This window comes from Chrysochloris asiatica, unplaced genomic scaffold (assembly GCF_000296735.1).
Source record: "Chrysochloris asiatica unplaced genomic scaffold, ChrAsi1.0 scaffold00141, whole genome shotgun sequence".
Lineage (NCBI taxonomy): Eukaryota > Metazoa > Chordata > Mammalia > Afrosoricida > Chrysochloridae > Chrysochloris > Chrysochloris asiatica.
Window position 1 is genome coordinate 8,218,844 of NW_006408659.1, and position 12,730 is coordinate 8,231,573.

General features: G+C 39.8%; 1 protein-coding gene across 1 annotated transcript; it reads left to right on the forward strand.

The window, feature by feature from the left end:
* Positions 1-8,504: 8,504 nt before the first annotated feature.
* Positions 8,505-12,725, forward strand: PCNA (proliferating cell nuclear antigen; the record flags this gene model as incomplete). The annotated part of the gene is made up of 6 exons (XM_006870422.1): positions 8,505-8,807; positions 9,747-9,844; positions 10,120-10,187; positions 10,666-10,860; positions 12,465-12,588; positions 12,670-12,725. Coding segments are annotated over exons 1-6 (762 nt in total), but the record flags the coding sequence as incomplete, so codon positions are not given.
* Between the last annotated feature and the right edge of the window lie 5 nt (positions 12,726-12,730).

The window sequence follows — 12,730 nt, forward strand, 5'->3', positions numbered from 1 at the left end:
GCTACCAGGGCGTCTTTTTCTGACCCATAGAGACCCTGTAATGGTTTTTCTAACACTGTAGATCTTTAAGGAAGCAGAAACTCCCCATCTTTCTCCTGCACTTATTTGGCTTACATTTATTTGAATTTTAACCATTTCATCAATCTGGAATTAATTTGGGTAACTTGTTTCATCAATCTGGAATTAATTTGGGTAACTCGTTATTAGTAAAAGTCTACAACTTCACACATTTCTAAGATTTCAACCAACTGCTTGATCATAATTTACGTAACTTATTTTTTCTCACGTTGATTATATTAGAATCTTTATTAGATCATAAATCGAGCCTCTTAAAATTCAAATTGATCAAGCCAAAGACTTTTTTCTGATCACTTTCCCTTCAACTTATAGCGAGCATGTTGTTTATCATTGCCATCCAGTCAGCCCCAACCTTGATCCCATTTACAACAGAACAATGTGTTGCTCAAGTTGCTGGCTCCTACACCATCTTTACAGTGGCTCTTATGCTGACGTCCAGTGTTCCAGCCACTTGAGCAACACATTGTTCTCTATAGGCATTATGGTTCACACAGTCAAAAGCCTTTGCATAGTCAAAAACACAAGTAAACATCTTTCTGGTATTTTCTGCTTTCAGTCAGGTTCCATCTGATCTTAGCAGTGATACCTCTCATGCTACATCTTCTTCTGAATCTGGCTTGAGCTCTAGCTGTTTCCTGTTGATGTACTGCTATTAATGATATCGTTATTATGTGGTATTAATGATGTTATTCACTAATTTCTGTGTTCTGTTGGGTCATCTTTCTTTGTAATGGACACTAATATGGATCTCTTCCAGTTGGTTGGACAGACAGATGTCCTCTAGATTTCTTGGCATTAGCCTAGTGAGTGCTTCTAGTGCTGTGTCAGTTTGTTGAAAGATTTCAATTTGTATTCCATCAATTCCTGGATTCTCGTTTTTTGCCAGGTTCTTCAGTGCACCTTGGACTTCTTCCTTCAATACCATTGGTTCTTGATCATATGCTGCCTCCTGAAATGACTGAATTTTAACCAATTCTTTCTGGTACAGTGACTGTGTATTTCTTCCATCATCTTTTGATGCTTCCTGCATTGTTCATTATTTTCCCTATTGTTGTTGTTAGGTGCCATGAAGTCAGTTCCAACTCATAGTGACCTTATGGACAAAAGGACAAAACACTGCCTGTTCCTGTACCATCCTCACCATCCTTGTTAAGCTTGAGTCCATTGTTTCTTCCACAGTGCCAATTCTTCTCATTGGGGGCGCAGTCTTCCTCTTTTTTGCTGACTCTCCACTTTACCAAGCATGACGTCCTTCTTTAGGGGCTGGTCCCTCCTGATAACACCATGAAGCATGAGAGACAAAGTCTGGCCTTCCTGACTTTGAGGAACATTCTGGCTGTACTTCTTCCAACACAGATTGGTTTGTTCTTTTGGCAGTCTATGGTATTTTTTAATAGTCTTCTCCAATACCATAACTGAAATGCCTCAAATGCATTCTATGGTCTTCCTTATTCATTGTCCAACTTCACATGCATATGAACCTATTGAAAATATCATCGCTTGATTCAGGCACACCTGAGTCCTTAAACTGACATCTTTGTTCTTGATCACTTTAAAGAGGTTGTGCAGCAGATTTGCCTAATGTGATATGTTGTTTGATTTCTAGACTGCTGCTTCCATGAGTGTTGATGGTTTGATTTGGGCAAAATGAAGTCTTTTACAACTTCAATCTTTTCTCCATTTTTCATGATGTTATTTATTGGTGAGGATTTCTGTTTACTTTACATTAAGGTACAACCCATACTGAATGAAGGCTGTGGTCTTTGATCTTCATCAGTATTTTAAGTCCTATTCACTTTCAGCAAGCAAGGGTGTATCATCTGCATTTCGCAGGTTGTTAATGAGTGTTCCTCTAATTCTGATGCTACATTCTTCAGATAATCCAGTTTCTCATACTATTTGCTCAGCATACAGTTGGAATAAGTATGGTGAAAGAATACAACCCTGGCACACACCTTTCTGATTTTAAACCATTCAGTGCTTCCATGTTCTGCTCGAACATGTTCCTCATGAGCACAATTAAGTGTTCCAAAATACTCATTCTCTACAATGATATCCAAAGCTTGTCATGATCCACACAGTTGAAAGCCTTTGCATAGTCAATAAAGTATAGGTAAATATGTTTCTGGTGTTCTCTGCTTTCAGCCAAGATCCATCTGACCTCAGCAATGAGATCATCTGAAACCAGCTTGAACCTTTGGTAGTTCCCTGTCAATGTACTGTTGCAGCTGTTTTTTAATTATCCTTAGCAAAAATTTACTTGCATGTAATACTAAAGGAGCTCTGGTAGCGTAGTGGTTACGAATGGGGCTGTGAACCTTAAGGTCAGCAGTTCGAAACTACCAGCCGCTCCGCGGGAGAAAGATGAGGCTTTCTACTCCTGTAAAGATTTACACCCTCGGAAACCCTGTACAGGGTCGCTATGGGTCGGACCCGACTCGATGGCACTTAACAACAACAATATTAATGATACTATCCAATGGTGTCTACATTTCTAGGTCACCTCTCTTTGAAATGGGCACAAATATGGAGCTCTTCCAATCAGTTGGCTAGGTAGCTATCTTTGAAATAGAATCCTTTAACAGCACCAGTCAAGGCCTGAAAAATGCTAAGCATTTTCTTTCTTTTTGGTTTTCTAACAGTAGATCTTTGCACATTTCATTATAATACTTTGTCTTCTTGCTCTGTCCTTTGGAATTTTCTGTTCAACTCTTTTCCTTCTGTTCAACTACTCTACATTCAGGTGTGGTGCTATAGGATAAACACTGGACCTAAAGTTCAGTTTAACCCACAAGGTTAGCAGTTTAAACTAACCAACCACTCCTTGGAAACCCTAAACAGGGTTGCTCTGAATCAGAACTGATGGCACTTAACAACAATTCTTCATTCAAGAGCAAATTTCAGAGTCTTTTCTGACATCCACTTTAGTCTTTTCTTTCATTTGTCTTTTTAATGACCTTTTGCTTTCTTTGTGTATGATGTTCTTGATGTCATCCCACAATTCCTCTGATCTTTATTAATTAGTGTTAAGTGAGTCACATCTGTTCCTGAGATGGTCTCTAAATTCAGGTAGGATATACTCAAGGTCATATTTTGAATTTCATGGAGTTGTTTAAATTTTCTTCATATTCAACATGTTCTTACATATGAGCAATTGATAGTCTATTCCACAGTTGGCCCCTTGCCTTGGTTTGACTGAGATGATATTGAGCTTCTCCATCATCTCTTCGCACAGATGTAGTCAGTTTGATTCTGTGTATTATATCTAGCAAGGTCCAAGTATATAGTTACCATTTATGTTGTTGAAAAAAGCTATCTGTAGTAAATAAGTGGTTGGTCTTGCAAAATTCTATCATGTGATCTCCAGCATTGTTTCTATCATCAAGGCCATGTTTTCCAACGTAAGAGGATCTCTCTTTGTTTCCAACCTTTGCATTCCATTCACCAGTAATTATCAATGCATCTTGATTGCATGTTTGATCAATTTCAGAGTAAAGAAGTTGGTGGGATTCAATTTCTTCATCATTGACTTTGATGGTTGGTGAATAAGTTTGAATGATAGTTGGTCTTCCTTACAGGCATATAAATATTATCTATCACAGGCACAATCTATCTTGAAGGACAGACAGTGCTCTCTATGATAGGAACTGCAACAGGAAAAAAAATCTGCATTCAGTTCAAACCTATGTCGTTCCAGGATTAACTATACAGAAGAATCACCTAGTGATATTGTATATGCATTTGTATACATAAGAATCACCTGGGGATCTTGTTAAAAACATAGCTGCTGATTCACTATGGGGTGTGTGTGTGTGTGTGTGTAGTTTGTTTGTTTGTTTGTTTGTTTTTTTAATGCAACCTCTCAGCAGAGGATTCAACTAAAATGAACCCATTCAAAGCCCTGGTTAGCATTCTCATTATTTCCATTCTGTTTCTTCTGTTTCCATTAATCTAACTTCCCTTCCCTACTTGCCTTCTCATCTTGTGAGCAAATGTTGACTGTTTGGTTATGTATAAGTGATTAAATAAGCACAGGTGATGTTTATTTTATACACCTACTTATTAATTGGGGTCCTGGTGTGGCACTGTAGGATAAGCACTGGACTGTTAACCCACCACAAATGCCTTAGAAACCCTATACAGGGTCACTATGAGTCGGAACCGACTCGACAGCACTTAACATCATGTATAATTTGGCTGAAAAATGATCTCTAGGAGTAACTTTAGTGCCAAGTATAAAGGATATTTTAGAGCAGTATTCTCAGGGGTTCCTCTAGTCCGTGTTGGTGTAGTTGTTATTGCTAAGTGCTGTTATGTTGGTTCCAGTATTATAGGTCTGGTCTTTTCTAGGAATTTGAATTTTCCCTCATCAGAATTGTAGGGACACCATCTAGTTCTGGTCTCAGGTTCCTGTGGGCTAAGACATCCTGTGGACTCAATTCTTTGTCTTTGGTTTTCTTCATACTCTTTGCTCCGGATGAGCAGAGGCCAATAGTGTATTTCAGATGGCCACTCACAATCTTTTAAGACCCCGGACAATAATCACCAAACTAGAGTGTAGAATATTACAAACCATGTAGACAAATAGACAAAATTGTCCTGTGAGAATATGGTCCTAAGCCTTTTAACCCAGTAAACGAATCATGTGAGTTATTTGGAGTCCTGGTGTGGCACTGTGGGTTAATGCGCTGAACTGCAAAGTCAATTTGAACGGCAAAGCCAGTGGTTCAAAGTCACCAGCCACTCCTCAGAAACCCTATACAGGGTCACTGAGTCAGAACTGACTCAACAGCACTTTCACAACAGTAAGTCTCTATAATTGTGCCCCCATATGCTTTATTATATGTACATGGATGTGTATGGAGTACTGGTGTGGTGCTGTAGGATAAGCACTTGACCTCAAGGTCGGTTTGAACCGCAAAGTCATTGTTTCAAATTCACCAGCAGCTTTTAGGAAACCCTACACAGGGTTGCTATGAGTTGCAACTGACTCGATGGCACTTAACAACAATGGATATGTACGCAGCACACACAAACACGTGTATACATGTGCCTACAGATACACCTGTAAATGAACATGTACTCACATATTTATCCTTTTGTGATTAACATTTCATTCATCATCATGTCCTCCAGATTCATCCACATTATGTTTCAAGAACTCATTATTATTACTTATAGTTGCATAATATTCCATTGTATGTATTATAAAATTAATCATTCCATTGAATGTATGTATAAACAAATTATCCAGTTAATGGATGCAAGGTTGTTTCCATCTTTTTGCTATTATGAATAGTGCTGTCTTGAACTGCTGTTGTTGTTGTTAAGTGCTGTCGAGTAAGTTCTAACCCATAGCAACCCTGTATAAGGTTTCCCAGGAGTAGCTGGTGGGTTTCAACTGCCAACCTTAGTTCAAACTGACCTTGCAATCTAGCGCATGATTCTGCAGCACTATACCAGGACTCCACTGTCATGAATGATGGTGGTGATGTGCCCTGGAGTCAGTTCCAACTCATAGTGACCATGCATAGGGTTTCCAAGGCTATAGGTCTTTGTTGTTGTTAAATGCTGTTGAGTTGATTCCGACCCATAGCGAACCTGTACAGGGTTTCCAAGGACCCCCTGGGGAGCTTGCATGTCTGACTCCTTAGCCCACAGCACCACACCAGGACTTTAGGGAGTAGAAAGCCTCATCTTTATCCCATACAATGGCTAGTAGTTTCAAATTGCTGACCTTGAGGCTAGCAGCCCAACTTGTAACCACTGTGCTCCTTGCTGTCTTGAATAGGAGAATGTACATATCTATTGAGGGGCACTCTTTTGAAAAATGCTTTATCAACACCTTTGACCAGAGTATGCTAAAAAGAAAACAAAAATATCAACAACTAAATGGTAAACTCCCTGTGTGGAAAATGCTAGGAATGCCTTAACCAATTTATTTTGCCTATAGTTTCTTTGTTATGTATGCACAAAGTTAATATTAATAAAATATTTTCAAAATCTAAAAGCTCATTTGATAATTAGAAAACAGAACTTCTAAGTGATAAAGCATTCTATCATAGTTTGACAACATTTTTTCTTCTGTGCTGCATAAAATAATATGTCTTAACAACTGAGTGTATCTTAAGTTCAATAAAATAGTATGTCTAGGAGAAATGCGAGAGGGATAGAGAATAGAGGCGGATGAGGCAGTGTTTATGGGTAAGAATAGTTTAGATTTGATGACAGTTGCGAATCTTCCAATTCAAGATGCACAAAATGCTCTGAACAAGATAAAACTAAATCCATACCAAGATACATGGTAGAAAAACTGAAGAACGCTATAGATCAAGAGAGAAATCTTAAAAGTGACTAAAGAAAACGGCCATTATCAAAGCAACAAAGAAGCAAATCTGGAGAATAGCTAGGAAAAGGAGTCTAGAAAGCTACATATAGGGTACACAACTGAGCAAACCACTTTGACTAGACCATGGAGTATGTGTGGGGAAGGGAGCTTAAAGAATGGCAATTGGGGCTGAAGTAATTTTTTTCACCTAAGAATCCTTGTGTAATGCTGTAGAATAAGCACTGGACCTTAAAGTCAGTTTGAACTGCAAGGTCAGAGGTTCAAACTCACCAGCCACTCCTCAGAAATCCTATACAGGGTTGCTATGGTTCGGAATTTAGATAGCACTTGTTGTTGAGTCAGTTCTGACCCATAGCGACCCTGTATAGGGCTTCTGAGGAGTGGCTGGTGAGCCTGAAAAGACAGCATTTAACAAGTTATCTTAGGTGCTATAGGATAAGCCATAGATTGCTAACTGTAATGTTGGTGCTTCAAAGACTCTTGGGCGTGCATCACTTTTATTTATTTATTAAAAGCTTTTATTGTGCATTGAGTGATAGTTTACATGGGAGAGCATCAGTATTACACATCATTGCAATTACAATCCCCTCAATGTATCACCATTCAACAGTATTTACTTCTATTCCCTCTGGTTTTTTTTTTTTGATGTACACAAAAACACTCAGGAATATATGTTGTTGTTAAATGCCGTCAAGTCAGTTCCAACCCATAGCGACCCTCTAGAGGGTTTCCAAGGAGCGACTGGTGAGCTTGAACCACCAACCTTACAGTTCAAACTGACTTTGCAGTATAATGCATTAACCCACAGCGCCACACCAGGACTCCTAGGAATATATAAGCGTGTGAAAAACCCAAGGGCACATTGTGCAAGCCTGCCTACTAGCTACCAACACATAGCCTTTCTCTTTCCAGGAGTCCTCAGCTACTCTATCTCTCAATGTCATCCTCTCTGCCTCCATCTCTGGTGTTGTTGCTTCTCTGGATAGGGTCCCACATTCCTCTTGTGCTCTTCTCCCTTGATGGTCTTAGAGTCCTCTGTTCAGGAATGTAAGATTAACTACTCCCTGCTTTCTGTTACAAAATTTCTACCTTTACAGTTAGTCATAACAATTAATCACTGTTAAATCATAAGAATCGTATCCCCATCTCCTTTCACCAGACCTGTCTAGACAAGATGAAAACTATTCAGTGGGGATTCTACCTTCCCCACACTCTGAAACTAAACTCACTCTTGAAAACTTTTTAAGTCAGGTACGTAGTGCCTTTATAGCCTCCCCATTTTAGGTAGCTAGTGTCTAAGTTGACCATCGCTATTAACCCTGTATACAGAGGGGATATGTTTGATCCTTGTTGTGAAGACTCCTTCCCTCTAGGTTGGTATTTTGAGCTACTACATCCATAAATATAGGTCAAGTTCATCAAATTGCAGTAATTTATATTTGTTTCCTTTATCAAATTTTTCTTCCTCTATTTGAATTCTGATCATCAAGCCATCGAAGTTTGGACGTTCTTGTGGAGGCATCACTTCTCTAAAATCAGAAATAAACTGCATATGTAAAGCAGCTATACTTTGCAAGCTAAAAGTTTTCCCTCTTTTGCAGGCTTGATGCATTTCACTTTCACAGCCTGGGCCATTTTTAATCCTGAAGTGGGGGCTGACGTGACACAGCGATCTGCTAGTGATATCAAGGCTGGGGTTCGGCTACTCCCAGCTAGGGCCGGCCCCCACTGAACCCCGCCATTTCTCTTTCTGGTAGAGTCTGGAACCCGAAAAAAGTGTTGCAGAGTGGGTGGGGAGAGATTTACAGGGAACGCCTCTCCGTCCCCCAACCCAGGTTCGCCACATTTAGCCCGCCCCTTCACCCATATTCCCCAATCAATACACAGGTGGGCGGGCTTTTTATGGAGCAGGGACACGATTGGCTCTGAAGTCTCTCCGCCTGACGGTGGGCGGAGTAGCGTGGTGACGTCTCGGCACCGTGTGCAGAGGCGTAGAGTGCGCGCTCCCAGACGCGGCAGCATTAAACGGTTGCAGACGCAGCAAGCTGGTTGTAGTCCTTTTGGTCTTCAACTGAAGCTCTGATCCTTGTGAGGCCTCAGCCGGCTAGACTTCCCTACTTTCCACCCACCTGTAGCCGCGTCGTTGAGACTCCGCCACCATGTTCGAGGCGCGCTTGGTCCAGGGCTCCATCCTGAAGAAAGTGTTAGAGGCACTGAAGGACCTCATCAATGAGGCCTGCTGGGACATCAGCTCAGGCGGCGTGAACCTGCAGAGTATGGACTCGTCCCACGTCTCCCTTGTGCAGCTTACTCTGCGCTCCGAAGGCTTCGACACCTACCGCTGCGACCGCAACCTAGCCATGGGCGTGAACCTCACCAGGTGAGCCCGGGGTGCTATGGTGCCCGGGGTGTTTGGCGGCCCGGCGCTCTCCCCCTCTTCCGCGACCTTTGGCGGGAGTCTCTAAGCCAGGTCTTCATTGGCTGAGGGCGTCCTCCCTCGCCTTCTCATTGGCCTATGGCGCTGGGGGCGGACCCCAGCGGAGTGCGCGGTTCGGGAAAGCCCGCGCTGGCGGCCGCGGGAACCCGGTCTTTCCGCGCCAAAGTCACAAAGCGGGGGTGGCGGGAAAATAACCCAGTTCTCTGCAGTGCGCGGAAAAGGCTTTTCGGAGCTTCATGGTGATTAAATGCCGGTGGTCTTCCATGGGAGACATTGGTCGCGGTGGTCTTTTAACAGAATTATATCGCACCCCAATAAAAACGGATCATACTGTTACCTAGATTGTCCCCAGCCTTTTAATTGTTTTAATAAAGGCCTCATTAAGCATCCTAAGATATTGGATTTAGGGAACCATTTCTCCCATACAAGTGGCTTTTAGCTTTATTGAACGTTACCCACAGGAAGACATTTTGTAGCATAAGGTCGCGAGTTCAAAGCCACCAGGCACTCTGCATAAAAATTGTTCCCATAATGATTTAGGCTCGGAAACCCCAGGGGACAGTTCTCTGCTCTGTAGGGTCTTTGTGAGTAGGATTTCACTGGACGGCAGAGGATAGCGAATATTTCTGTTGTAAATAAAGCTTTTGAGCAATATTAACCCATGTGGCACTGTAGGATAAGCACTGAACTGCTGCTAGCCCTAAGGTCGGTGGTTCAAACCTACCAGCTACTCGGAAACAACTGATTGCATCCCAAGGTGGCTGGACCAACTTCATTCTCAAGCAGTATGTTGGTTCTTTTTTATTTATTTTAATTGCGTTCGAAATCTTATACATTTGAGAAGTTGGTGATGGTTTCACACCTATTGGTTCTGTGTTCTAGCATGTCCAAAATACTGAAATGTGCTGGCAATGAAGACATCATTACACTAAGGGCTGAAGATAATGCAGACACGTTGGCACTAGTATTTGAAGCACCAAGTAAGTCAGACCTTTTACTGAGTTATGCTAGAAAACAACTAAAAGGCAGTATCTGTATTAATGTGCTGGACTGCAAAGTTGGTTTGAACCACAAGGTTGGCAGTTCAAGCTCACCAGCAGCTCCTTGGAGAACCCTATACAGGGTCGCCATGGGTCGGAACTGATTTAACAGCAACAACAGTAGGCTTGTAAAAGTTATATCATAAACTTGCATACTTTTCTTCATCAAGAGTTGGATTATGTGGGGTTTTTTTTGTTTGTTTGTTTTTTTGTAGACCAAGAAAAAGTTTCAGACTATGAAATGAAGTTAATGGATTTAGATGTTGAACAACTTGGAATTCCAGTGAGTATGTTTCTAATTGTTGAGTATACAGTATACATCATTAATTTTAAATTACCAACATAACTTTCTAGAAATATTTCTGCTCTACATTGTACATGTTCCAAAGTGGGCTTTGTATTTGGACTGACATATCATTTTAGAAAACCACAACAGTATAAATATAAAATGGATCATTAGTTGAAATTGTTGCTGTCAAGTATGACTGTTCAAATTGGACTTCATGCATCTTTGTTCTAAAATCTCTAATGCTTAGGTTTTATTAAGAGTATATTTTAAAGCCATTTTAACAGAAATTGCTTAATCTGCATTTATTTTTAAATAATTGGAGTGGTTTAGGAAATTACATGATGATTTTTTTTTTTAACAAAAATAACAATTGTTTAAATGTTCACTTTTGGGGAACTGAAAATGCCAAAATTTTAATTCCCTCCAATTAACCTTGAGTTTTTAAATTAATTCTTATTTATTTATTTATTAGGAACAAGAGTACAGCTGTGTAGTAAAGATGCCTTCTGGTGAATTTGCACGTATATGCCGAGATCTCAGTCATATTGGAGATGCTGTTGTCATTTGCTGTGCAAAAGATGGAGTGAAATTTTCTGCAAGTGGAGAACTTGGAAATGGAAACATTAAATTATCACAAACAAGTAATGTTGATAAAGAGGAGGAGGCAGTAAGTAATTTTTTGGTGATGGTTATATGCTGAGGAGTCGGTTTTGACTTTGTGGCTAACAGTCCAGGTTGTAATCCACTTCGCTAAAAACTACAATACTGTTTACCATTTAGGTGAATTGCTAAAATTAAGGAAAATATTAAACTATATTGAGCTGCATTTCTCAGTAACTGGTTTGATATTGCTGAAAGTTGTGATTTATGAGTGCCGTGTAATTTATAGTTAAACTTGTGAGTTGGGTGTGCAAATTCAGTGCTCTTATCACAAAAGAGTGGTGTGTTAATTAAACCCACATGTCCTAAGGCTTGGAAGAAGACTCCATGCAACTTGGAATGAATTATACCAAATAATAAAATATTGACTAGCACATAAATGCTATTTGAATGTAAATGAATGCCTAAGGAGCCCTCAATTAAACTTCATTTGCTAGTCTTGGTGCTTCAATTAACTAAGTAAATGGGGAACAATAAAAGACTCTAATCTTTGAGATAGGATTAACATCTACTATGTTGTAAGTAAATATTGGATATTATTTTCTCTTGCATGTAGTTAACTCTGATAAAAATAAAGGTAAAATTCAATTTAGATGAAAAAAAAAAAATAGATCTAATAAGAAAAGGCGCAAAGGTTAATTAGGATTTACGAATTGGGCTGCTAACCAGAAGGTCAGCAGTTCGAAACTACCAGCTGCTCCGCGGGAGAAAGATGAGGTGATCTGCTCCCGTAAAGATTTACAGCCTCGGAAACCGTATTCAGGGTCGCTATGGGTCAAAACCGACTCGACGGCACTTAACAACAACAAGAATTTGAAAGCACATTTTTACATACAGGTTGACTCTTAATTCCTCAGTGTACAGTATATTTGGATTGTATGATAGCTCTATGGGAGCAAGGACTTTCTGCATTATACTTTTTGAAAACTGAACAGGCATAAAAATTTTTGAGAAAGTGTAGTATAAGGATGATCCCCAATTGGCCATCTCCCATCTCTACAGTTATCAGATGATGACCAATCTTGATTTGTCTGTCTCGTGAGTTACATTTCTATTCCCCTGCCAACCTTTTTTGTTTTGTTTTAATTAAATAATTTAATCCACATTTTAGTTTGTGTTTAATATATACATGTTAGTACTTTAAACCACATCTAATGTGTCTGAAGGATAAGCACTGGTCTGAGAACCACAGTGTGGTCCAAGTCGGCCAGCCCACTCTGGGAGAATGATGAGGGCTTCTGTTTCTGTGAAATTTTAAAGCCTGGGAAACCCTGTACAGGGTCACTATAATTGGAACCAACTCCGCAGTAATTATTAACAAAGTGTAAGGAAATTATTTGACATTAAGAAATTTTTCAGTGTTCAGATTTCGCTGGTTGTTTCCAAACAGTTGGGAAATGAAGTTTTCAGACTCTCTGTACTTTGTAATTTGTTGGTATGCCTCTTGAATTTTTTTCAATCCATTGGTCCCATTTTCATTTTATCTTATTTCCTTCAATCTTCAAAATTAGTTTCCTGTCACCCTTCAAAAGGTTTTAAAAGTATATTATGAATTAATAGATTGCAACTTTTTGATGTACTTTAAAATGATGAGTTTGTTTTCTCCCTTAGGTTACTATAGAGATGAATGAGCCAGTTCAGCTAACTTTTGCACTTAGATACCTGAACTTCTTTACAAAAGCCACACCATTGTCTGCTACAGTTACACTCAGTATGTCTGCTGATGTACCCCTTGGTAAGATAATAAATTTGTCCTATCTTGGGTTTTAGGTAGCTGTGATACTCTTCAATAATTAACTATATTCCTGTCTTTCAGTTGTAGAATATAAAATTGCTGATATGGGACACTTAAAGTACTATTTGGCTCCCAAGATTGA